The 26,964-nt window shown below is 46.1% G+C and overlaps 1 protein-coding gene across 1 annotated transcript; it reads right to left on the reverse strand.

The window, feature by feature from the left end:
* Positions 1–278: 278 nt before the first annotated feature.
* RCN1 (reticulocalbin 1) lies at positions 279–13,334 on the reverse strand. Its single transcript, XM_065944772.1, has 6 exons — positions 12,762–13,334; positions 8,017–8,210; positions 6,851–7,029; positions 5,131–5,191; positions 2,329–2,528; positions 279–1,449 (listed from the first exon to the last, which is right to left on the reverse strand). The coding sequence occupies exons 1-6, from the start codon at positions 13,013–13,015 to the stop codon at positions 1,342–1,344; spliced, it is 996 nt and encodes a 331-aa protein (XP_065800844.1). The 5' UTR covers positions 13,016–13,334; the 3' UTR covers positions 279–1,341.
* Positions 13,335–26,964: the final 13,630 nt, after the last annotated feature.

Here is a 26,964-nt window from a genome sequence, read left to right on the forward strand (position 1 = left end):
CAGGCCTTCATAAGAAGCCTAGATTTCCTTCCAGCTGAAACTTGTCTCTGAAAGGTCTTACAGTTAAGATGACCTGCAGTTTCTCTAATTATCATAGAGAAGTATATATTAAATAAGTAAATATGAGTATGTCGTAAACATTCTAGTAGCTGGATTTTTAACATGTAGAACTTCTTTAACCTTACTCACGTCATCTCATCCCTCTGTTAAATTCCCTATCAGTAGAGAATAATGTCACATATGGTACGTGTGAAGTCAAACACCACAGGACACAGTAGAAAATCCTCAGTGGGATCCTTTATTCATTCACTTTCTACTTATAAGGTGGAATTTCAACCTGTGAAAGTTCTTTCTTCCAGTTTAGCCAGTGGCTTGGAAGACTACTTTGTCAACTCCGTGGTGTAAGTGGTCCCAGGGTAGGTTGGAAGGCTGTGGATTCACTGGACTGGAAGAGATGGGTTCCAGAGCTCCACTAGGCAGGCTTCCCCAGGACCCCACTCTCTATTCCTGTCAGAGATCAGCAAGGAAATGGATTGGATTTCTAGTCACTTTTTCAAAGATCAGATCTACTTCATTTACATGTCAAGAAGAATTTCTCAAGTATAATAAAGTGTTTACCATTTTCCTATAGTTCTTCAAATGCCTGACATTCATCTTTTCTTCCTACCTTTAAAATTCCTTTCTTTTTCACATTATCTTTCTTAATTGCTTCTTATTGTAAAAAAAACGAAGACAAAAAACAAAGATGGGTGGATCTGTTGTGCACATTAGCAGGTTCATACAGAAAAATGCACAGAGGTTTATATGCCATTTACAGTAACAGCTCAGAGTACAGTCAAGAAGGAAGAATTTGAAATAATCAGCCTTGCTCTGAAAGAAGCCTGTGTAGGAAGAGATACCACTGAAGCTTAATCAGAATTTTCCCTTACCAACTATTAACAGTGGAAATGCAAAAAATCTGCAGTTAAAATGCATAGCAGTCACTCCATATACTGCCCTTTCCCCACCTACCCAACTTCTGAATAACAGGGCTTTTCAAATTTCATTCTTCTTTAGTTCAAATTTCATGGAAAAAGCTAAAAAGTCATGTTTTAGTAATGTATCCCCATAGAGCATTGCAATTTACCAAGATTTTAATGTGTTTGAAGAGAAATGTTACTCAAAGAATAGTGGTGAGTAATTTCCAGCAAATATCGAGTAAAAAACAATTTTAACCCCAATCTGAGGTGATAAATTTGCTTTCTGTGGGGACATAACTGCTGTGAGTAAGACAACTGTAGCAACCATCCAGGACAATAAAAGAAAGCCTATGACAGTCTGTCATGATATGGTGAGCGTGCATCAGAGCTCATCGTGGTTTTTGGTGAGGTCTTCCCCATAATTGGTAGCTTGGCTTCCAACAAACATGTTCCAGTTGTCTAAGATCTCCTCTTTAGTGAGCTTTTCATCCTAGAGAGGAAAGAAGAAAGCGCTTTGTCACAGAAACTCCTGAGTAAATAGCTCAGCCTGACACTCATGTTATTTCATTGATCTGCAACATTTAAAATATTACAATTCATAATTAAGAAACTGCTGGGTACCTCTTTCATCTACCATCACTGATCTGCAAAACCCTAAATGGAGCAGCCTCCTGCTAAAAACACTGAGCTAAAATATATCGGAAAAGTCCTCAAGGATTTCAGAAGCCAGAGTCTGGTTATGTCTACATGCAGTGCTGGCATTCCCAAAACAGGCCCTGAAGAATTCCACTTCCCTTTTATGGCCTGACTGCAGAACCTGACTGTCTCCCGAGAATTCGGAGCAGTGATCAAAATGGGAAGAGGCAGGACTTCTTTCTACATCTTGTATATTTGCATATTGACCAGTGGATATTGGCATTGGAGCCGGCACGGTGAGCTGGCCTGAGGATGCCTGGGCCTTCATGTGATGGGATCCCTTCTGCCTCACATGCTGCAGATGTCTGATGAGAGTCTGCTGAAGGAATGAATGGATGAAAAACTGGTCCTAGGGCGATGCAGGGCATACCTCTTAAATCCATGCCTGCCTACAGCCAACAAAGTGACCGGCTCTGCGATCCTAGGAGATGTCAGCGAACCTCAGTGCAACCCACAATGGACTCTCTAGGAATAGGAACCTCTGGCCTAATGAGCTCACTGCGGGTGATCACGATGTTGGCCAAGTTCACAGGTCTCAGATGCAGGGCAGGAATGAGAGAGGTCAATAAGGGCACGGCTGCACGGGCCAAGGCAAACATCAAAGAAGCAAACAGAACTGATCTTATGTAAACTGTCTCCCTTCAAGCAAAGTTTCCAGAAGACTGCGAAATACCTTGTTTTTGTCTGACTCGTACACCAGGTGCCTGGCCTCGGCCTGCGCGTGGTCGTAGTCTTCGGGGAGGATCCAGTGACGAATCTCATCTTTGTCCAGCTTCCCGTCCTTGTTCAGATCCCGGAATTCATTAAACTGCTCCCGTTCTGACAGCACCCAATCTGGCTCAGGGCCACTCTCCTCGTGGGAAAACATATCAGCTAGAAGGGAAGGCTGTTCTTGGTTATGAAGATCAGTGGGAAGGTAAATCTAAGAAAACCTGACCTCCAGCAGTCATGAGACCTAATCAGATACCTGGGGGGGCAGTCTCCTCTTGGGTAAAGAATACAATGATTTATCCACTCTAAAGGGTACAGAGTGGAAGAGAAAGAACTGTGCTTGGAAGCCAGAAGGTGAATTCTGGCCTTTGACTCAGTCCAGTGCCTTGTCTAAAGTGGAGATGGTAATTTATTATTCAAAAGGTTATTATCAAGGTCAAATGGGACATTTCTGTGAAAGTCCTCTACAACCCAGCCTGGAACTATACAAGTGAAAACTAATAATAATGACCAATACCAGTACTTTCTATGGTCCAGATGCTGTATAGAATGCATACTTTTTAAATTTGAGTTTTCATTACAATCCCATAAAGTAGGTGTTGTTATTCCCACTTTATAGATGAGAACACTGAGGCACAGCCTTAACCCAAGGAGGACCCACAGCTAACATGAGAATGTAGTTGACTATACAGGAACACGAGCACTCAGCTTCCAATCCATAGTCTTAACCACTGTGTTTATTACTGTTGCTGTTTATATCATTTCCAGAGGGCTTTCACATATATTTTACTTCACCCTTAAAGCAATTTTATAAGTCAGATCAATAACCTTGTTTTACAAAATGGCAGGGAAAGGGAAAACGAAGGCAAAGCTTACCCACTGTTTGCTAAGCCATTAGATTTTCTAGGAAAAGAAAGCTATCTTACGGGCAATTTCTCTTTGATGGAAACAGCTTGGAAACATCAGGTCGTAGAGAGAGTAGATAGTGAATGAAGGAAGAAGAAAGGCAAGACCCCGGCTGGGTTCAGCTACAAGTAGACCCACACCATCCTGGAAACATGGGTGCGTGCCTTCCTGTTTTACAGATGAGGCGACCGAGGCTTACAGGCTTATACGGAGTGATTACATGACTCCCACAGGCCACAGAGTTAGTAAGTGGAGAAGCCAGGACTCTTAATTCCAGTGTTCTTTCCACTGTACATGTCACCGCTTGTCCCTGCCTGGAGAGAAGGCTCCTCCCTAAAGGAAGTAGCTTGCTAGACAAGACACCTGGTCTCTGACAGCAAGTCGCTCAGAATTCAGTTTTCAAGAAGAATGCCTCCACCAGCCTCTCTGCCAGTGTCCGGTGCAAAAAATGTTTCTTTTAGGCAAAGTCACTCAAGAGTTTTGCCCCCCACCATGCACCTTTTCAATGAGGATCAGAAAAAGAGTGAGGGAGAGCACACGCTTGAAATCAGAAGAGCTGCACTGTCTTAATCACCCTGTCTTCCCTTCAAGTCTGATTCCCTCACCACTGGGTGTGTGGGGCTCTAAAACTGCCTTCACACGCGTGTGCACCAGGCGTGAGACAGGCTGCCCTGTGCACGCTGACGATGGGGCTGTCAGCGCTGACTGTTCCACAAAGGGAACGCCACCGAGATGGCTTCAGTTACTGAGGCGAGAGCTGCCGTCACCACAGACACAGGAGAACGGCGTTTGCTGCTTCAGACCAGATAGAATTCCGAATGACTGGAAGAAACTCTGCTCTTCTTTCCAGCAGGCCCTTGTTCTCGTGTTTGGGGCAGCAGAGTTACACAAGCACGAACCAGAGGCTGATGGCAACGTGGGCGCTGCTTTTATTCAAGGTCACTGACTGCCTCTATTAAATATCTGCACAAAAGTTATATCCATCCCACCCCTCAAACGATTTCCCAGCTTATACTTTACTGACACTTGGGAAGAGAAGAGCTATCCTGAGAAGGAGGCCTGCAGCTGGGGCCATGATCCTGCAGCTGAGGATCAAACGGAAATATCCGTGCTGCCTCCTCCAGTCCCTCAGGCTGGAAGGGCTCCTGGGCGGCTGGGAAGGGCTCTAACCAGAAGCAGTGGCTTCTGACCTGGGGGCTTAACTGGAGCCTCCTTCGACCAGGGCTCGGGTACGTGCAAACGCACTTCTGGATGTTGCTCAAGTGGAGCCCTTTAAGAACAAAAAACTGTGAACAGTACTCCCAATGAAAGACCAAAATCCAGAGGCATAAAACAGCTGTATTTGGGGAAACCGTGCATTCTGTGAAAGGATTTACCTCTCTAAGAAGGAATCCCTTTCTGCAGACAGCTTGCGCCTGTAAACAGTTCTGCTGACCACAGCTCTGTCTATTCCGTTTCTAGGCCCCGCTGGCGAATAGTCTGCTGTAGAGTCTGTCCCCTGAGACTGTCTGATCCAGCCCGCCTTTCCATCTCTGGGATCTCCAGGCCCCTCTCGCAAAGGGAGAAACTCCGTAGTGTGATGAACAGCACCTTTCAAAGCCGTGGGGTCAATGGCTGACCTGGGCTCTTCTCCACCAGGAATGCCTCCCTGAGGCATTGTATTGCCTGCAATGCAGTGCATTGACCCTGCACCCCTAGGACTGGTGTAACAAGTCCCTCTCACTGGGAAGTCAGAGGACCGACACCAACAGACTTGCAGCTGCTGCTAAGAAACGTCTGAGGAGAAGTAGCCAGACATGTGGGTGGAGGACTGGTGCCCAGTTGGGACAGAGGAGCAAGACTCCAGGCCAGCACTCACCAATATATTCATCCTGATCCACAAAGCCATCCCCATTCTTGTCGATGTCCTCCAGCGTTTCCTAGGAAGCAAAAGGGGAAGAGATACAAGATAGCTCCGTGCTCTCAGTAAACCTAACTACTGTCCTCCTTTGTCTGGCTTTTATGGCTGGAGGACTTCTGGCTCATCTCCTCACCTCCCTGGGCATCAGTTTGTGATCTGTAAAAAACAGGCAATGGCTTCTGTCCCTCTTCCCCCAGCCTTCAATTTTAAAAGCAGAACACTCTCTATAAATGAAAATGTACCTATAAGCCCAGACGTTCTCTTATTATGAAGCCCTGCCAAGCTAACCACCTCCACTCTCCTGCCTAATCGTCTCTGTGTACTGTGAGGAATCCAGCTTTGAAAACCACTGGACTAAAATGATCACCAAGATAGATTCTATTGCTAACTGGACCATGAACACTGAGGTGATGTCAGAAAATTATGGAACTGTGAAAAATTGGTAAATAAAAGTATATCTGACTTGAATACATTTGGGTGGCCAATAAGTAACAGCATACAGAAAATCCTGAATGAACTTTCTGGCCACCCAGTATTATGTTGTGTATTTAGTACATTTGACCTCTAAACTAGGGTTTTTGTTTTGCTAGGATAAGTAATTAAATGAGTCTACTGTCCATTATCACAGAAACTCAAAGGCATCCTGAAGAAAACAGCCAACCTGAGAATTGAGTCAATCCAGAAGCACATAATCCACTTCCCCATCTTCACTGTCTTCTGGCAAATTAGCCATCACTAAGTGGATGTTGGGTGTTAAAGGAATGGTTCTTAGAGCCACTGCCTAGTCCTCAGGGTCACTGTGGTCATAAGGATGCAGCATCCATGATGAACCCATCCATGACTGGAAAACTGAAACAGTCCAGGGCTGGTTGTTTCCCAGCAGTAAAACAACTGGAACTGCCTCAGGATGCCTGCCCTGAAAACAGGGGATCGGCATTTGCTTTAATGTCATGGAGAATGAAGACACTCAGGACCCGACAAGACACTATGGAAATCAAATACACTCCCAGGGGAGCACTCTTTCTAGGCATGGTCTGACTTTAAGTTTCCATATGATCTCATATGATTCAAGTTTTCATATGATTCCAGTGCATTCCATTTCTGAGTCTTTTTCTAGTTCCCTTAAAGCTGGCAAATGGGACAGAGGCTAGTTAGTTGCTCTCCAAACTCATCTGCTCTTCCTGGGCACACATCTAAACTGTCAGTGTAGGAGCCCATGGAATGTAAAAGGAAAGGAGGTGTCATTTCCTGGCCAGAACAGTAAAGGCATACTGTGCCTTCTCCTTAGTCCTTCTCTTCTTCTGTCTATCAGATGAATACAGGGGATCGGCCGAGATGACCTCAAAGTCACAGGATGGTGGGGGACAAGATGGAAATGGCCTAGGGCCCTGCCAGCACTTGAGAACCGCCCAGAAGATCCACTGATGGGGAACATCTGTCCTGGACTCAGTATAAGCAAGAACTAACTTTCGGTTATTGCGTTGAATAGCTGGGATTGGGGGCTGCTTGTTACAGCAGCTACCCTCCCCTGACCCATCTCCTGAATACACAGGCCTTCCAGTGTATTCCACCGCAGAGTCCTTGTCCAGTTCCCCTTGGGCTGAAGAACATTCTCACTTTGCAAGAAAGGATAAGGTTTTGGTGCTGCTTCCCAGTTCAGGCTCTTTGGATATCTTACCAAAACCACAATTTCCTTCATATGCTCAAACTCCTCAGGATGCAGAAAGGCGGTGAACTCCTCCCGGGTGGCTGTCTGGTCACTGTCGAGGTCTGCAGCCTTGAACCTTCTCTCGTCCCGTGGCAGCATCTTTTTAAAGGTGTGATGATCTGAGGTATCCTGAAACTCTGTGGGGTTTCCTGCAGGATGTGCATAGAAACACGAACGCTGGCAAGGAAACTCAAGATCACGCCCTCCAGATCACGCCCAGAGGTATTTAATATGAAGGACAGAAGGTCCTGATGTGTCGAGTTCCTGAAACATTTTATTTCAGAATGCCTCCAGTGTCTGTCCTTCCAGGCCACCCTCCAGTCCAGGCCCTAAAGGCTTGTTAGGGGCATTATAGCAAGTGGTGGAAAACATAGGCTTGAGACCATATTAATATCCTACTTCACTTTGTAGTACCCTACTTTCATCATATTCTTTGACACAGAACATACAAAGGCTCCCTCATACCTGGGACATCTGTTCTAAGTTCCCGCAAATCTCTCTTAATCTAGCTGGGAGTGTGTGTCTTTGGTTCTCCTCAGGTCTGTCCTGTTACATATGGCCTCTACTAGGCAGCCATCTAGCAGGTCTGCACCCCATGCTGGGCACACACCCCTCCATCATTCCTCCCAAACAAGCATGTCTTATGTCCAAATCTTGCCCGCTGCTGAAGGCATCGTTGCACCTTTGTCCCTCCAGCTGACCCAGCTTCCCCACTCGTCTCCATCTCTCCAGATACAAATCCATTCTTTAAGGCCCATTTCCCAAACCACCCTCCACCAGGAAGCCTTCCGAGACTGTTCTAGTTTACCCAGTCCTTGCTATCTGAAATTCAGCACACATGCTTCTTCTCTGCTTTGTTCCCTGGATATGCCTCTGAGATCATAAGCTCAGGTTGGAGATCAACTTATTTTTTAGTAGACCCTCACCCCCTTCTACCTACAAGTTCACTCAGAGTAAGTAACCCGGTGTGTTGTTAGTAGGCAAAACAGGATGTTACACTGTTCTACTTAAGCAGGTTCTACTTAGAAGACTGTGACTTCTCCGCGAAGTGGGTAGATATGATGAGATAGTAATTTCCCACAAGAAGCTTGTTACTCGGGCCCCAGCTGTGTAATCGCTCCTGCAGCACCACTTACCTAGGTAGTAACCATAGGTGGCTTGCTTGTATTCTTCCCAGGAAATTTTATCGTCTTTGTCCCGATCATAATCCTTCCAGACTTTGGCGACATTATCGTAGATGTACCTTTTCTGCACGCGTTTGATCCAGGTTTTCAGCTCCTCGGTGGTGACAAAGCCGTCTCCATCACTGTCGATTCGATCAACAATTTTCCTGTAGTTAAAAAAAAAAAAAAACCCACGAGGCTATTACCAAGGCCTGTGTGATCCTGATCCAGAAAGAGATCAAAGACCTGCAGAATCTAAAATGCTTAAGTGCTAAAATAAAATCAATGACCCGGTGATGCTTGAAAGGACCTTAAAGTTTAAGTTTTCCAAGGATGATATGCCTCTCTCCACCCACCCAGTGTCAACACCAGACACTTGTGGATCAGGCCATTCTGTCCTCATAAACCGTGATGTGACCTCAGAATCCTTCTCAACACAGTGTTCTGCAGACAGACACTACCAACTGAGTGAGCTGATTTGTAGGATGAAACCTAGCAGTTTCCCCTGATGTAGTTTAACTCTCTCATTTTAAAGTAATGAGGGAGTAATTGGTACCACTGGAGTCAGAGTCCATGTCCTCTGGCTCTAAACCCAATTCAAAAGATGGAAGAGTCTAGCTTTCTAGCTAACCCAACAAAAAATAAGTGAGATTTTTATTTTCCTTTATCTCGCCACTTTGGATTCAAAGACTTGAAACTTAAAGCAGGAGGAGACCAGATCGCGGACAAAGCAAAAAATGTCAGGGATGAAATGAAAGAGCCTTGACATCGTGGAACCTCATCAAGAAACCTTAGCAGCTGCATGAACCTCAACCTCCTGCTCTTAGGGTGAAGGCCACTATGTCCACTGGCATCCCCTGCTCCATAGCTGGCCCGGGTTCCATCAGTTCCCCACTGGACTTCCCTAGGGCGCCACATACCCCTGTGCAGAGCAAATGTCAAGCTGGGAACCTCAACAGTGTCCATCTCTTAGGCCAGAGGGCCCACGCTGGGGATGCCAGCCCTGAGAGGAACTTCAAAAACTCCTGAAAGCTACTTCCAGTGTTTAAGGAAGTTTTACCATAGTAGTTCATTTACCTGAAAAGAGGTCATATAGGCTAAAAAGGGTTTGTTTTCTTTGCTTTGGGCTGGAATTTTATCAACTCCAACTTTCTTACTGCGAACACAAGTTCAAATTGGCAGTTACTCTTTGATCGGAAATGGAGATGAGTTCATTAGTACTTAAGTCTCCATCCCCTACCTGAACCTGGGTAGCCTTCTCAGGAACTTGTCCTTTCCTTGCAACTTTGACAGGCCTCAAGACTAAAAGACTAAACCTCAAGTATTTTGCTTCCAGGAAATGACAGCCAAACACAGCAGAATTCTTTGAATACTGGGAAGTGTTTAGCCTACCTACTATGTGCCAGGCATTGCTCCAGTCCTGGCAGTGGTGACATGCCCATCAGTTATCCAAAGCCAACTGAGAAGCAGAATCTCAAACCAGCAAAGACCAAATGACGTCAGACAGTATACAACCTGCTTTTTGGAAACGATAGCATCCAACGTATGCCAAAGAAACATCCAGGACATAGCTCAGCCTGACACATAGTAGGAGCTCAATAAATATTTGCTGGAAGCATAAATCATCTTCTCTCTTTAAAAATCTCAAACATGAGCTATAGGAAGGTAGCTATGATGTAGATAAACCAAATGCTGCAATCAGAACACCAGGATCCTAGTCCTGAGTGATCTTGGGTATATGACTTGACTCTCTGAGTCTCTGTTTCTCCATCTGTAAACTGGACACCTACTTTACAAGGCATGCTGGGAGGGTTAGAGGAGACAGTGTGCACCTTTCCTCACTAAGGACGATAATCCTGAACACAGGTGGGTGGAGAACTCAACAAACAGGTAACAGAAGTAAGCAAAACATCCCAGGTGGGCCAGTGACTAAGACTCTGATGAGTTTCCAAAGTAGGGACCCTCAGTTTGATCCCTGATCAGGGAACAAAGATCCCGCAGGCCACACTAAGACCCAGTGCAACCAAATAAATAAGATAAAAATGTAAAAAAAACAAGCCAGTGAAGCATCAGGGGATCGCCCACCAGCTGCCAAACAAGGCTGCCCAGCTCTGCTCCAGACAATGACCTCCATATGGAATAACAGGCCATGGGTGTCAACAGAAACCAAAAATCGGGGTTTGTATGTGAAGTCACTCCGATGCTAAGTGTTGGCAAGTAATTTATATTTTTTTCTAAGACTGAGAAAAAAAGACTGTGTATCACATTTGCAACTGCCCGAAGCCTATGAGTCCCTACTTTTTTGTGTCTTTGGGGGCCTTAGATCTGCCACGTTTTCAGAATCTATGCGCAGATGGTGGTGACGAAGCTGCCTGGATCCAGCCACGCTCCCCCCTCTGCAGCCCAGACTTGGAGCTGTGGACAGAAAGATGGCTTCTCACACTTGGCCCATCCCATACCGCGCCCACCCTTCATTTCCAGCCTTCCAACCCGCCCCCCACCCCACCTCTAGCCCAGATTTACTTTGTAGGTGAGCAGTGTGTCCACTATTGATGCAGTGGCTCAGGCCAGAGACCAGATGCCACTCTAGATGGCTCCCTCCTCTCCCCGCCCCTGCCATGCTGAGCCAAGAGCAAGCACTGCCAGTTCCACCTCCAACGTGGCTCTGGGTTCACCCTCTCCCACCGTGCCTGATTCAGGCACTCACGGCCACCCCATGCCCGGGTCTCCCCATCTGTGCCTTGGTTACATTCTCTGCCCTACTGCCAGTCCAACTTTTCTAATACGTTTTGGGATAATAACATTTCTACCATGTACAGAATAATGTCTAATCTCCACCTCACAAAGGTCCCTCAGTCCTGCCCTTGGCCTCCTCACCGCTCCCACCTCCCACTTCTCCTGCCCTGTCTCTTTACTGTCCCAACACCCGGAATCCAAAGGAACAGATTTTAAAACTGTCTATAAGCAGGCTGTTCTCTCTTCAGGAATGCCTTCCCCTGTTTGTAAGCCTGGTGGCCTCTGAGTCATGCCACAAGCCCTGGTCAGATGACACCCCAACCCCCCAAGCCCCTGTCTCCCACCTGAAGTTTTAGGGGGCTCCTCCTAGATGTGGTCACTGTGGCTCTTTCATGCCACCATCACAGCAATTATGCATAGCATCTGCTCCAATCTCTCTCCCCTGCATATGATTATATGGCCTAGAGCATAAGGTTTTATCTTTGTAGTTGTCACGTATCTAACACCCTGCTGAGCACACAGTAGTCATTCAAATGTTTTTTCATTAGTAAATGAATGCAGCTAAGGTCTTCATACAAGGGTCAAATGCATCACCGCTAGGCTTACTTGTCCTGATGAAGGCATTAAACTGGAAGTTTTAGGACGGAAAACTAGAGTTCCCTACTCCAATTCCTCAAACTTCTCCTCCTCCTCACTGGTGACAAATGGCTGCCACCCAGGGCCCCTGAATAAATCAGCCTCCAAGTGCCTCAAAGCAATACAATGGACTGAACTCATCAATGGTCCCCATTGTTAAGGCTCAAACTAGAAGAGAAAGTACTTCTCTGCAGAATAAAAGGTGATTGTTAAGAGGTGACTTTGAAGTTCAAAGATCCTTTCTATCAGCGCAGGCAGATGGTGCACCTACACAATAGGTGTAATTTAGCCTCACAGTCTGTCCAATCACACTGGCCTTTGGTGGCCCCCATCAGCACAGGGATGGCTGTGTTCTTTTTCTATGTAGCAGGGCAGAAAGACCCTCCACCCCTGGGAAGCAGATTCCTGGAGGCCTGGTGCCCAGTAGGCAGGGCTCTCGGGACCCTCCCCAGCCAGGTCTCCATCAGGGCTCAGGCTGGCTGTAGACTCCTCTGTGGAAGGGTTTCCGGAGAACCTCTGACAGCGCTCAAGTGTCTCTCCAGGGCCTGTGGAGAGGGTGCACTGAGATTGTACCCACGTTTTGTTTCCCAGGTTTGGTTCCTGACTCAGCTGCCTTCAAGGGTGAAATTCACAATCTGCCACCACACCACCCTCCAGCCTTTTGGCCTCGGCTGCCAACGGGCTGGGTGCCTCTGCTGCAACAGAAGATGCTGGAGACAGAAAAGAAGGGCCCAGTCTCCATTCCCACCCTTCCATCCCCATCTCCTAATGCCCCTCCCTTCTTAACAGCAGGATTCTTATACTCCCTACTTCAGATATGGGGACTGAGCAGAAGACAAGAACACCTCAGTCCCAGCCCTGGGACACGGGCCAGGAATCAAGCCTCCGCCTGCCCCTTCCTCTTATCCATTAACGATCATCCTTGAGACCTTAGCAGTGTCTCCTGCCTCCTCTCTTGGAATGGGAGAAGCGAGAAACCAGGAGGGTGGGGGAAGAACGCCTATCACTAAAAGGCCACCGTGGACAAATTCTTCTTTTGTACGCTCCCTCCCCTCCCTTCTGATGCAACCCGGGGGAGGGGGCGGGCCCTGGCCGTCCTGGCTCCGGAGACCGCTGCCACGTTCTCGCCTCCCCGCGGGAAACCACCCCGGCCCCGGGCGGGGATCTCCATGCAGGGTCCCGGCGCCCGCGGACAAACTTTGCTTCAGCCCCGCCGCCCGGCCCGCCCGGCCCACGCCCTCGGGTCCCGGCGCCCGATTTCGCTTTCGCTTTGCGGCCGGTGGCCAGCGCGGCTCCGGCCCGAGGGGCCCCGCCGGCACCTGCGGCGCCCCCGAGCGCGGCCTCACCCCAGCCTCTCCTTGCTCTCCTCCGAGGTGAGCTGGTCGAAGGTCTTGGAGTCCTCCTTGCCCAGGAAGGCCTCGTGGTCGTACTGGAAGCTCTGGTTGTCCTCGGCCGGCCGCTCGCCCAGGTCCGAGTCGGGCCGCACCACGCGCTCCTTGCGCACGGTGGGCTTGGCCCGCAGCGCCGGAGGCGCCAGCAGCAGCGCCAGCAGCAGCCCCAGGGCCAGCCCCAGGTGGCGACCGCGGCCGCCGCGCGCCATCGTCCGGAGGAGAGCGCGGCCCGCGGGAAGGCTCCGAGCGAGCGACGAGCGGCGGCTCGGAAATGGGGGCTCAGAGCGCGCGCGGCGGCGGCGGGGCTGGGGCCAGGGCCGGCGCCGGGAGGGAGGGGACGGGCCGGCCCCTCGGCCAGCGCCCGCCCCGTGCCAGAGCGGAGGGGCGCGCCCCGGGCGGCGGGCAGGGGAGCGCCGGACTGTCCCGCTCACGCGCCCATTGGCCGCCGGGCTGCGGGGGGAGGCCGGGGCCGGGGAGCCACGTCGCCCGCCCGGGTGGTGGGCGCGGGGCTCGGGTTTCGCCTGGGCCCCTCCCCGCGATCCCGTCGCGAGGGGCGGGCCCAGGCGGACTGGGCCGGAGACTGGAGGGCCCCTAAGACCGGGAAGTTCTTTGTCGAGCAACAGATGTCGGGGTAAAACTCCCTCTCTTTCCAGTTCCGGAGAACCGAGAGGAGGGAGGCGCTGCCCGCCCCCTGCCCGACTTCCAGCTCAGCTCTAGACCCCGCCCCAGATGTGCTCTTAAGACAGACTCAACCGCACTTAACCAAACTTGGGGTTCCCTGGTGGCTCAGGCGGTAAAGAATTCGCCTGGAGACTGGGTTCGATCCCTGGATCGGGAAGATCCCCTGGAGAAGGGAATGGCTACCCACTCCAGTATTCTGGCCTGGAGAATCCCATGGACTGTATAGTCCATGGGGTCTCAAAGAGTTGGACAGGACTGAGCGACTTTTATTCTCTTAACCAAACTTGGAGGCTGGTTACAAATTCAAGAGACTGGAAGGAGACCCGGGTGGGTGAGGTCTTCTGGAAACCAGGGTCGCAAACCTGGTGCGGGAGGAGGGCCAGACAGATGACTTCAACATGACGCGGGGCCGTCTACTTGGAGCGGAAGTGCAGGTCCCAAGCAGATCTCAAAAGAAATCAGGATCTTGGATGTCTGCTTTCATTTCTAAAGGATGGCAACTCACCTTACAAAAGTACCGCTTGCCTTGAACAAACCTTATCTTACCTTTTCATCCCTGTGTGTAGTGATGGAAATGTTCTCTATCTGGGCTGCCCAATAGGGAGTGGCTAGTGGTGACTCAGTCAAGAATCCGCCTGCAATGCGGGAGACCTGGGTTCCATCCCTGTGTTGGGAAAATCCCCTAGAGAAGGGACCAGCTATCCACTCCAGTGTTCTTGCCTGGAGAATCCCATGGACAGAGGAGCCTGGCAGGCTACAGTCTGTGCGTTTGCAAAAAGTCGACACAACTGAGCGACTTTCAGTTACTTATTTTAGTGAGCACCAGACAGGTAGCTAGTGTAACTGAGGCATTGATAGTTGAACTTACATTTAAATAGCCACATGTGGCTAGTGGGTATCATACTGGACAGTTCAGGTAGAGCAATAATTCTTCGTGTGTCACAGCCTTTTGAAGCTCATTGGAAACTGTGGACCTTCTTACAGAAAAATGTACCTAGAGTTGCTGGCTTGAATGTTTGATTAAAGTGACAGAGGATGCATGGCTCTTTGGAAGCCCCACTCGTGGGCCTCAGGTTAAGAATCCCTAGGAAACTAAACTTACTTGTGGCTGAAGAGGACCCCTCCCATTCCCACCACCCCCATCCCTGACAGCTGTACTCCCAGAGCTTTTCTACCATCTTGCTCTGTCCCCCATCCCTGATTCTCCAGAATCCACTGGGCTGTTTCTTGCTCTTGCAATAAGGATGTCAGGACATTATCAACAGCAGTATAGATCCAAGTACCCATCTTTTGAAGGCTTCTTTCAATCGATTAGTGAATAATGATTGTGTGCCCTCCCTGATCTAAGCACTGGACTGGCTGCTGAGGATACAAAAGAGGAACATGACAGTCATGGTTTCTGTAGAGCTGCAGTGTATGTGAACAAATATTCATTCACTCACTTACTCATTCATTCAATATACTGAGCAGTCAGGCCTAGGCTGGGTACTGAAATAGTGAGTAGCCACAGATTACAAATCAGCATGACAAGTTAGGAAGGTAGGCACTCAATATCATGGTCTATGGTGGAGGGGATGGATTAGGAAAGGCCTTCTGGAAGAAGGGACATTTAAACAGAGACAGAAGGTGAGAGGGATAAGCCAGACAGCAGGGGTCTGAATATATGGGAGAATAAGGTCTTGTGTGACTTGATAGCAGCAGAACTTGAGGAGATGTCCCTGTGATCCTGTACCTCCCATCAGCTGGAAGTGAGACCTGTCAGTGGGACATATTCCTTGGTGCTTCATGCCACCAGCACTGCCTTTGCATGAGACAGGAAGCGCTATGCTTGAGTAGTGAGTCCCCCCCTGCCTGTCCAGAGGTTAGGATTTCAAACAATAGAGAAGACTTACTTCGGGTTTGTAAGAGCTCCTAATGAAAAGGCATGGCCTCTGAGGCAGGTAACTTAGTACCTTCTGTGCTCTTGGGACAGGCAAGATGAGATTTGTTGAGTGGGGAGTGGGAGGGTGGTGGTGGGGGGTGGGGGGGGTGGATGGAGGCAGACCAAGAGGAGGAGTGGGAGGAAGCACAGAAAAAGAGCAAAACTAGAGAAAGAGAAGGATAGTTCAGTGGAGTTCAGTCACTCAGTCGTGTCCGACTCTTTGAGACCCCATGGACTGCAGCACGCCAGGCCTCCCTGTCCATCACCAACTCCCAGAGTTTACTCAAACTCATGTCCATTGAGTTGGTGATGCCAGTCAATTATCTCATCCTCTGTCATCCACTTCTCCTGCCTTCAATCTTTCCCAGCATCAGGGTCTTTTTTCAAATGAGTCAGTTCTTCGCATCAGGTGGCCAAACTATTGGAGTTTCAGCTTCAACATCAGTCCTTCCAATGAACACCCAGGACTGATCTCCTTTAGGATGGACTGGTTGGATCTCCTTGCTGTCCAAGGGACTCTCAAGAGTCTTCTCCAACACCACGGTAAGGAAGGAGGAAATGAGAAAGTGGGTGGAGACTGGAGACAGTCTTTACTTATTTGCAGCATTGCCAGCGGCTGGCCCTGACCCCAGGGATTGAGAATTGCACATCCTTTGCCCCGATTCTAGTTGGTTTCCTGCCAGACACTAGTAGTTTCCAACAGTTAGATTGTTCCAGAGGTAGTCTTGGCTCCCGGGGGAATTACAAGAGAATTCCAACACTGCTGTGCAGAGGGAACTTTACATCATCTCCCCTGAGCTTGCCTACATTCTCTCTCTGTTTGGTATCCATTTATTATTTATTTATTTGGCTGCATAGGGTCTTAGTTGCATCATGGGGGCTTTTTTGCTCCAGTGCACAGACTCTCTAGTTGTGGCATATTGGTTCAGTAGTTGGGGCACACAGGCTTAGTTCTTCACGGCTTGTGGGATCTTAGTTCCCCGAGCAGGGATTGAACCCATGGTCCCCTGCATTGCAAGACAGATTCTTAACCAGTGGACCACCAGGGAAGTCCCCTGCATTCTCTTCTTATATATTTTCATCCCTCTACTATCCTATGAGAGTTAAGTCCTCTCAACCAGAGGGTCAGGAGTAAGTGATGATATTAAATAGTCAAAGTATTTCACTGTGTAATTGCTTTCCTTCATCTTAAAAATTGCCTTCTCTTTCTTCCTATGTGCATGTTTGGCTAAGTATGCTGTCATTTTTAATCTTTATTCTTGATGAGGCAAAGGAACCAGAAGCAAGGGGAATGACATTTAACAGCACATTGTACCAGAGGAAAGGAAAAGCAAATTTCAAAAAGGTGAGCTGGTGTGCTGAGCTGCTATTTCTGGCTGCGAATAATGTCATCAAAACAACAAAATCCAGCCAGAAGTTACTGAAACAATAGGAAAACCTTGTCATCTGTGGAACAAGAAGTCTCATGTTAGATCAATTTCAGAGTGTTTCATTCAAATGGCTTGATGATATCAGTAAGGAACCGGTTTTCTGTTTTGTTTTTTTCTCTGAGAGGCATGGGGAAAAAAGTGTTTCCTCTCTTTATCGGGAAGAAGAATCTTCCAGCAGACATCCCTTCACATCTCATTGGCCAGAATTGTGTCACAGGCCTATGCCGGATCCAGTGACAGGCAAGGTGACTGGAATTTCCAGGGCCGATTTAGGCAAATCACGATTCACTTCCTGGGGATGGAAGATATGTAGCTTCCTGTGAACCACGTGGTTAGAGTTCCGTTGGCAGGGAAGAGCAAGTCGATGGCTGTGTCTGCTAGGAGTAATCATGATTAACTGCTTTCAGGTTTAAAAGCACCTTGAGCATTCTACCTTTTTCTACTTCTCTGCTCAAAATTGCACACATTCTTCAAGGCTCGACTCAAATATCACATTTACCTTGAGATTTTCCCTTATACCTCTAGTCAGAACTTATTACTTCTTCCTAAATATGCCCAGAGCCTTTGTCTCTCACACATAACACTTTTAACAGTCTGCTTTGGGTTAAGAAATTTGTCTTTTTGTCTTCCCTGATTCTGAATTCCTTGAGAGGAAGGACCACATATGATTCATGTTTATGTGCTAAGTCCAGGGACCAGCACATTTATTGCCTTTCCCCACAAGTTGATCCCCATAAGACAGATTCACCTTGAGTCTGGGGACCATTATCGTTGGTTCATCATATACCCAGCACCTAGGGAAGTACCTGGTGCATGTAGGTGCCCAAAAGGTATTTTGAATAAGTAGTAGAATAATAATAACTACCAGTCTTTACTTCTGGTCAAGGTGGATGAGAGAAGGGGCTGGATTTACACTTCCATTTCAAACAGGTAAACAAAAAAACAGACAAAATATATGAAACAACAGTTTCCAAGGCACTGGTCACCAGCAATGAAGGACACTAGAAATAAGTAAGGTGACTCCCACCATGGTCCCAGTTTGCTTTTCTTCACATATTTTCCAGGGTACAATTCAGAGAGGGGAAACTAAGATGAAACCTGGCAGATGCCCTGAGTTGAAAAGAGAAAGGTGAGTGTCCAGGGACCAAATCAGCCGCATGTCTTAGGAGACAGAACCAGACAGCAGACAGCTGCTCAGAGAGAGATCCCAAAGATCAGCAGAGGGTCCCCTTGAGTATTCAGTGGAGGACTGATCAGTGCATCCATGAGCCTGAGGAGTGAACCATCTGAAAGGGTGAGAAGGAATAGTGAGAGTCAGGAATGATGCCTGTTCCTAGCAGCTGGACCGGAAAGACAGTTCCTGGGGCACTGATAGAATGTGTACTCAGGCACGTCTTGATTCAGTGGTGGGGAATAATTAGCCACAGACAGAGCACTGCTCCAGAAAGTGTGTGATGAGCGCAAAGGCAAGACTTGAAAAAAAAAAATCAAACTATTTCAAAGTAACTGAACTTCATCCCAGGTAAAAAGCTCAAGAAAAACCTTAGAGGAATGCAAAAAATATCCAGCACCCAACAAGATAAAACAGAGTTACTAGCATCCAGTCAGATACAAGAAGGCAGGGAAACATGACCCGCAATGAAGAGAATAATCAATCAAGTAAGACTGGCCCAGAATAGACATGGATGTTAGAGTAAAGAGGGAAGAACATTGAAAGTTATTATAATTGTATTCAGTATGTCTAAACGATTCAGAAGAGACAATGAAGATATAAAAATGACTCAAATTGAAAATCTGGAGGTTAAAAATTATACCTAAGATGAAAAATACACTTCATGGTTATAAAGAAAAACTATTGCTTTTGTTTACATTACATACAGTACTCTCTAAATACTACTATATTTTGTAGACTTTGACACTTCTGACCACCATGTGTCTGGGGTTTTCCCAAGGAATTCTGCAGCACCACCAGGGTCCTACAGTTTCACTCAGTTCTAACATATCTACCCAGAGATGTCAGATTGCACAGGTTAAGGGTACAATCTTACATGACTCTCCCCACCAACTTCAGATGTTGGTTACAAGTCCAAGTTGTTACATGTGCTTCAGACTGACTGTCTATAGATTGATTCCCCTCCTTGATCCAATTAATTTCCTAGAATTTTTCACAGAACTCTGGAAAACATTTTATGTACTTGATTATAAAAGGGTATAACTCAAGCACGGTCTGATGGAAGAGAGGCGTAGAGCAAGGTATGTGGGAATTGACGTGGCGTTTCCATGAGTCCTCTGGACTTACCGTTCTCTGAGGACTTCTGTGTCTTTGTTGTGTTCAGTCACTAGGTCATGTCCAACTCTTTGTGACCGCATGCACTGCAGCACGCCAGGCCTCCCTGTCCATCACCAACTCCCAGAGCTTGCTCAACTCATGTCCATCAAGTCGGTGATGCCATCCAATCATCTCATCCTCTGTCATCCCCTTCTCCCGCCTTCAATATTTCCCAGCATCAGGGTCTTTTCCAGTGAGTTCTTTGCATCAGTTGGCCAAAGTATTGGAGCTTCAGCATCAGTCTTTCCAATGAATACCCAGGGCTGATTTCCTTTACGATTGACTGGTTGGATCTCTTTTCATTTCAAAGGACTCTCAAGAGTCTTCTCCAGCACCACAGTTTGAAAGCATCAATTCTTCAGCACTCAGCCTCCTTTATGGCCCAACTTTCACATCTGTACATGACTATTGGAAAAGCCATAGCTTTGACATGCAGACCTTTGTCGGCAAAGTGATGTCTCTGCCTTTAATATGTTGTCTAGCTTTGTCATAGATTTTCTTCCAAGGACCAAGCGTCTTTTAATTTTTGTGGCTGAAGTCACTATCCGCAGTGATTTGGAGCCCAAGAAAATAAAAATCTGTCACTGTTTCTACTCTTTCCCCATCTATTTGCCATGAAGTGATGGGACCAGATACCATTATCTTAGTTTTTTGAATGTTAAGGTTTTAGCCAGCTTTTCCGCTCTCCTCTTTCACTTCCGTTAAGAAGCTCTTGATGTTCTAGTTCCTCTTTGCTTTCTGCCTTTAGAATGTTATCATCTGCATATCTGAGGTTATTGATATTTCTCCTGGCAATCTTGATTCCAGCTTTTGACTCATCCAACCTAGTATTTCTCATGATGTACTCTGCATGTAAGTTAAATAAGCAGGGTGACAATATATAGCCTTGACGCACTCCTTTTCCAATTTTGAAGCAGTCAATTGTTCCATGTCTAGTTCTAACTGTTGCTTTTTGACCTGCTTACAGGTTTCTTAGAAGGCAGATAAGGTGGTCTGGTATTCCCATCTCTCTATGGATTTTCTAGTTTTTGTTGTGATCCACACTGACAAAGGCTTTAGCATAGTCAGTGAAGCAGAAGTAAATGTTTTTCTGGAATTCCCTTGCTTTCTCTATGATTCAGCAGATGTTGGCAATTTGACGTCTGATTCCTCCGCCTTTTCTAAATCCAGCTTGTACATCTGGAACTTCTCAGTTCATGTACTGTTGAAACCTAGCTGGAAGGATTTGGGGCATTACCTTGCTAGCATGTGAAATGAATGTTCAAACATAGTTTGAACATCCTTTGGCATTGCCTTCCTTTGGGAACTGGAATGACAACTGGCCTTTTCCAGTCCTGTGGCCATGGCTGAGTTTTCCAAATTTGCTGGCATATTGAATGCAGCACTTTCACAGCATAATCTTTTAGGATTTGAAATAGCTCAACTGGAATTCTATCACCTCCACTAGCTTTGTTTTTAGTAATGCTTCCTAAGGCCCACTTGACTTCGGATGTCTGGCTCTCTGTGAGTGACCACATCATTGTGGTTATCTGGGTCATTAAGACTTTTTTTGTATAGTTCTTCTGTGTATTCTTGCCACCTCTTCTTAATCTCTTCTGTTTCTGTTAGATCCTTGTAGCTCACCAAACCCTTTCTTTTTGGGGCTTATGGAGGTTTCATTACATAGGCATGGTTGATTAAATCATTGACCAATAGTGATTCACTCATGTACCAGCCCCTTTCACCTCCTTGGAGTCTGGAAGTTGGGGGATAAGGCTGAGAGTTCCAGTCCTATAATTACACGGCTAGTTCCCCCATCCTTTGGCACTTTACAAAATCATCTTATTAAATTAAACTCAGAGGTAGGTGAAAGGGACTTGCTACAAATAACAAAGGACACCTTTATTACTCTTACCATTTAGGAAAATCCAAGGGGTTTTAGCTCTATGTCAAGAAGAAGACAAAGACCGAACATACATTTCATAAAACAAATCACAGTATCACAAAGGCATTAGAAAATATTAATGCACTTGAAGGCACAGCAATAGAAACTATCCTAAAGGAAACACACAGAAAAACATGAATTTAAAAAATAGAGAATCAGTGATACCTGGGACAATTTCAAGTGGCCTATTATATGACTCTGGTTTTGCTAAGTTTTTGGCATATGACTGACTCCTAGTGAAGGGAGACCCGTTTCGATCCCTGGGTCGGGAAGATCCCCTGGAGAAGAGAATAGCTACCCACTCCAGTATTCTTGCCTGGAGAATTCCAGAGGAGCCTCGAAGGCTATAGTGCATGGAACCACAAACAGTTGCCATGACTGAGCTACTAACACTTTTACTTCTCACTTAGGAACTAACCTGAGCAGTTTTGCTAAATATTCAGCACAGCCCTGACTCCTAGTGAAGGCATGAAACATACGCATTCATCAGGTTTTCTTGAAACCCAGTGTCTGAGGATTTGGAGGGGAATTTTTGCAGCTTGTCAGCATTGTTTTTGAGATTTCTGGAGGACTTTGCTTTTATGGAGCAAGAATACACTTACATGACCAGGCAGGGTGCTCTTTGGGGCTCCTTCATTCTGAGGTACTCTGTACCTACAACAGTGTTCCTGGCCCAATAGATTAATTGAATTTGACTATGACTTTTACAGAAAGGGGGACAATAGGCAATTATTTCTGACTTTTCCAGACCCATTCCTGTGAGATAGCCTTTGGTTGTTGATGCATGTCTTTAATGTTGTATATTGCATCCTTTTCCTGTAGGTTTTTATGAACATTGTCATTTGGGGTCCTGTGAATGTTCTTTAGCAATCAGCTCTGTAAACTTCCATTGATAGTGTGAAAAAATGTGCTTTCAACCCTGCTGCTACTAAGTCACGTCAGTCATGTCTGACTCTGTGCGACCCCAGAGACGGCAGCCCACCAGTCTCCGCCATCCCTGGGATGCTCCAGGCAAGAACACTGGAGTGGGTTGCCATGTCCTTCTCCAGTGCATGAAAGTGAAACGTGAAAGTGAAGTTGCTCAGTCGTGTCCGACTCTTCATGACCCCATGGACTGCAGCCTACCAGGCTCCTCCCATCCATGGGATTTTCCAGGCAAGAGTACTGAAGTGGGGCTTTCAACCTTAAAGCATTTATGCAAAATTATGAAAGCAAAGAGTTAGAGCTAATGAGCCAACAATGATCACAGAATGGAATTATAAAAAGTACTCAATTAACCCTGAAGCAGAAGAGAGAGATTTGATTTGTTGCCATTTCCTTCTCCAGGTAATCTTCCCAACCCAGGGATCAAACCTGGAGCTCCTGCATTGCAGGCAGATTCTTTACCAACTGAGCCACCAGGGAAGCCCATATATGTGTGTGTGTGTGTGTGTGTGTGTGTGTGTGTAGAGGATATATACATATATATATGTGTGCATAAAATGGAAGCAACATTTAAAAAAAAAATCCCAAAGCAAGTAGACAAAGAGAAAAGGGGGGAACCTAGAACAGATGAGAAAAATTAGAAAACAAATAGCAAAATGATAGAATCAAATCTAGTCAAGTTAATGATCACATTAATGGTAATCATAAGAACACCCCAGTTTAAAAGGCAGAGGTTGTCAGGTTGTGTAAAATAGTAATATATAGTTATGTGCTGCTACAGAAAATACACCCTAAATAATGAAAAGACCCTGATGCAGGGAAAGATTGAGGGCAGGAAGAGAGGGGACAACAGAGGATTAGATGGTTGGATGGCATTACCGACTCAATGGACGTGAGTTTGGGTAAGCTCCGGGAGTTGGTGATGGACAGGGAAGCCTGGTGTGCTGCAGTTCATGGGGTCACAAAGAGTCAGACATGACTGAGTGACTGAACTGAACTGAACTGAACTGATAAGGACAAATGGGCTAAACAGTAGAAAGATGGGAAAAAATAACATACTGACACTAATCAAAGGAAAGTTGGAGTTACGACTATATTTGTATCAGACAAAGTATATTTCAGAACAAAGAACATTGCTAACAAAAAGGAAGTCTTATCATAATCACATAAGGATCAATTAATCAAGACAGCATAACAATCCTAAATGTCTATGTACCTAATGGCAAAACTGCAAAATAAATGAAGCAAAAAAAGCATTGCAAAGAGAAACAGACAAATACACAATTACAGAAATTTTTAAAAACACTCTCTTAATAACTGTTGGAACAAGTAGGCAGAAAATCAGCAAATAGTGGACTTGAATAGCCCTAACTATGCTTGAGCTGATTGACATTTCAGAAAATTCTACCCAACAATAGTAGAATATACATTATTCTCAAATTCACAAAATTTGCCAAGATAGTACATCTTCTGGCCCATAAAATGTCTCAATAAATTTAAATGGATTCAAGTAACATAAAGTATGTTCTTGGAGTGGATGGGCTGCTTAACTACCAACTGTTGGGTTTCATAGTCAAAGCAAAACTAACTAAAGAAAAGACTAACTTCAGGCAATCAAAAAAATTAGCTTGCCTTGGGACTCTCAGTTTCAGATCCAACAATAAAAGAGCTTGGAAGTTGTCACTCCTGACCTTACAACAAGAAAAAAGTTGAAAAGCAGGGACTTTTCTTGGACTCACCAGAAAACTGAAGTTTCAGAGCAAACCACCACCATGAATCTGGAGAGACAAGTGGCTGCAGATATTCAAGGTCAAGATCAGCTTACCTGAGCAGAAGCCGCCAGAACCAGAACCTGGTAGGAACAGTAGAATAATCATGCTGATAAGTTGCTGAGGCTGTGTGTGGACTAACAGGAGAGTGGGACTCCCCTGGGGGCTGTTATCTTGAGAGCAGGGGGCAGATGTTTTGTGGTTTTACCTCCAAGAACTGCACCAGGTGGTAAAGTGTCAAGAAAAAAATCATCTTATGTCTCGGCAGGTAGACAAGGAAAGTAACCATTTTGAAATATGCCCAGAATATTCTCCATTATACTGGATTGACTACTCCCTAGTGAAAAAAATTTTTCAGAGCCTTATCTCATCTTGGGAAAGAGCATTAAAAAAAAATACTGGAATATATTTGATTTAAAATGTTGTGTTATTTTCTGCTACACAGCAAAATGAATCAGTTATATGTATACATATATCTGCTCTTTTTTAGATTCTTGGGGAAAGAGCATTTTCCTGTCTCCAGCCCCTCTAGCTTTTCTATATCACCTAAGAGGGAAGGGATAGCAAAGAAACATTTGTTAAAAGTTGCGAGCCCACAGGAAGACTGAAATTTAATCGTTAAGTTTATAGAATGCTTCCCTTCCCCCACTCTTTGCCACCACATTGACAAGGCTCCTGTATAAGTGAATTACTGCTGAAAGAACTGTAAGGCTCAGACTCATTTTAAGAAGGAGTTCTTAGGGAAACCCAAAGACAACAGAGGAGATTTTTTAAAAAGAATTCTAGAGAAATTTGAAGCCCCTGGTTTCCTTATGGTTATAGCAAACGTGAAACAACCCAACTGCTGGCTGGATTTACATAAAACTTCACTAAATGGTTATTTGCCTTAGTTCCTATTACCTAATAGGTCGTGTCTGCCTTTCAACGGAAAAGCACAAGACATGATAAAAGGGAAGAACAAATAGTCTGAAGAGGCACGGCAAGGATCAGAACTGGGTATAGATATGATGCAGATTGTGAAATGATTGATAGGCCATTTAAAACAAGTATGACAAAAATGTAAAGGCTCTAGTTGAAAAAGTATACAACATGCAAGAACAATAGGTAGTAATGGCAGAGAGAAGAAAACCTTGAGAAGAAGCAAAAGGAAATGCTCACACACCAGGGAGTCCCTCGAAGACCCTGCATACACAGGATCAGAGCAGAAAGAATGCTCTGTGTGGGCAGCTCATTCCCAAGAAGCAGAGGAGAGGAAGGTCCTGGACCACTGATGTGGGGCTCTTTGGGGGGCAGCAGAGAGTGGAGGCTCGGAGTGTTACCTAGTGGCTGCTTCTCCACATAGCAAAATGCATCAGAAGTGAGGAAATCTATCCCAACATGGTGATTTTGCAAGGTGTGCTTGGCTACAGTGTGAAGGACAGGTTAAAAAGCAGAAAGATAAGTTAGAAAGCTATTGCCAGTGTAACAAAGATCACAACTTTGATATCTTAAGTCAAGTTATTTTTATCCTTGGTGCTATGGACTGAACCATGTGCCATCCCCACAACACCCTGTAAATCATATGTTGATGTCCTAACTTCCAGTGTGACTATATTTGAAGACAGGATCTTTAGGAGGTCATTAAGATTAAATGAGGTTTGAAGAGTAGGGCCTTATTTCAGTAGGACTGGTAGCATAACAATAAAAAGAAAAGAGAACTTCCCTACCGCCACCCCTGTATGCCCACCCCTTGAAAAGGCCATGCTAGGATATAGTGAGAGAGTGCCATCTGCAAGCCAAGAAGAGAGTTCTCACCAGAAACTAACCATCCTGGCCACTCTGATCTTGGACTTCTTGCATCCAGAACCATGAGAAAGTTAATTTCTGTCATTGAGGCCACCCAACCTGTGGTAGTCTGCTATGGCAGCCAGCATAGACTAATACACCTGGTAATTCTATTTCATGGTACAGCCAAGTTGTGTGTAGACAAAGAGGACCCCAGTCAAAAAGGTAACAGCCTAAAAAAGCAAGAAAGAGGAAGTGAGTGGTAAAAAGTCCTAGGCTGGCAGAGTCCTGTGGAAAGTAGATGAAATCTAGAGACTCTCAACTAAAAACTGGCTAAAAGACAAAATTCTGCATTCATTTCAAAAGATCTGTGGATCACCTGAAGTACCTTGTGGACCCAACATGCTCTTCTGAACCCTCACTTACAGAACTAACCAGGTGGGCCGAGACCACCCTTCAAAGAGCTTTGAAGGGAGCTGCTGGGGCCGAGTAGGGGTTGGGGGGTGTTGATAACAGGAAATCAAATGATAACATTTGGAGGAGGAGGAAGGGCAGTTATTGGACCTCACGTGTTAGGAGTCAGGGTCTCCATGGAGTGTGAGGTGCTGGGGCATGACAAGAATGGAAAAGGTTAAGATTAAACTCGTATTAGGGAACAAGAAATAAGTAGGAATGAGGAAAGGAAATTCAGTGTATAAGCACGGTCAGCTGAAGTCAGATTATATGTGACTGCTGTAGAGTTCATCAGCCTGATGTGCAATTTTCACCAGCTCTCGCTGGAGGGTTTTAGCAACAGAAATAGTGGCAGGAAAAAAAATGGATTGGGGTTTACTGCAAATTAAGGATTGTCCAGGAAAGTATAGGGATGGATCTGCTATAAACTAGTAATTATTTTAAATGAAGGCCTAGCTCCCAAATATTAGATAAGGAAAGAAAGAAAATAGAGAGGGAACTGCCCTAGTGATTGGGTGGGAGAGGAAATGGGGCACGGAAGGAAGGAAGCTTAAAGAAAGAAAAAGAAAGTCCTTTCAGCCTTCGGGAGGATTAGCCCCTTAGGTATCCTTGGCCTGCCCTGGGGCATTGAATTTCTTCTTCTGAATGTATGACATTTGACTCCCTGTTAGGAAGAACTTAGAGGAGGATTTCCTTTGTTTGCCCAAGGCATATAACTAAGCCCCAGAGGCAGGAAGTTTCTAGAGGTGTTCCACTCTGCTCCCAGTTTCCCCAACCCCTGTCTCTGAGGCAGGGACTTCTAAGACTTCCCAGGCTCTAATGGTGGGCTGGGAAGACCACTGGTGTGAATTTCTCTTTTCAGGTATGCCAGTAGAAATTAGACAGGTGTGTTCTTATACTTGCAATACTTAGTGAGTCCTGGAAGAGGTGCAGTGTCCCCACGGCCTGCACAGGATGCTGCAA

The sequence above is a fragment of the Muntiacus reevesi genome, chromosome 9, assembly GCF_963930625.1.
Source record: "Muntiacus reevesi chromosome 9, mMunRee1.1, whole genome shotgun sequence".
NCBI lineage: Eukaryota > Metazoa > Chordata > Mammalia > Artiodactyla > Cervidae > Muntiacus > Muntiacus reevesi.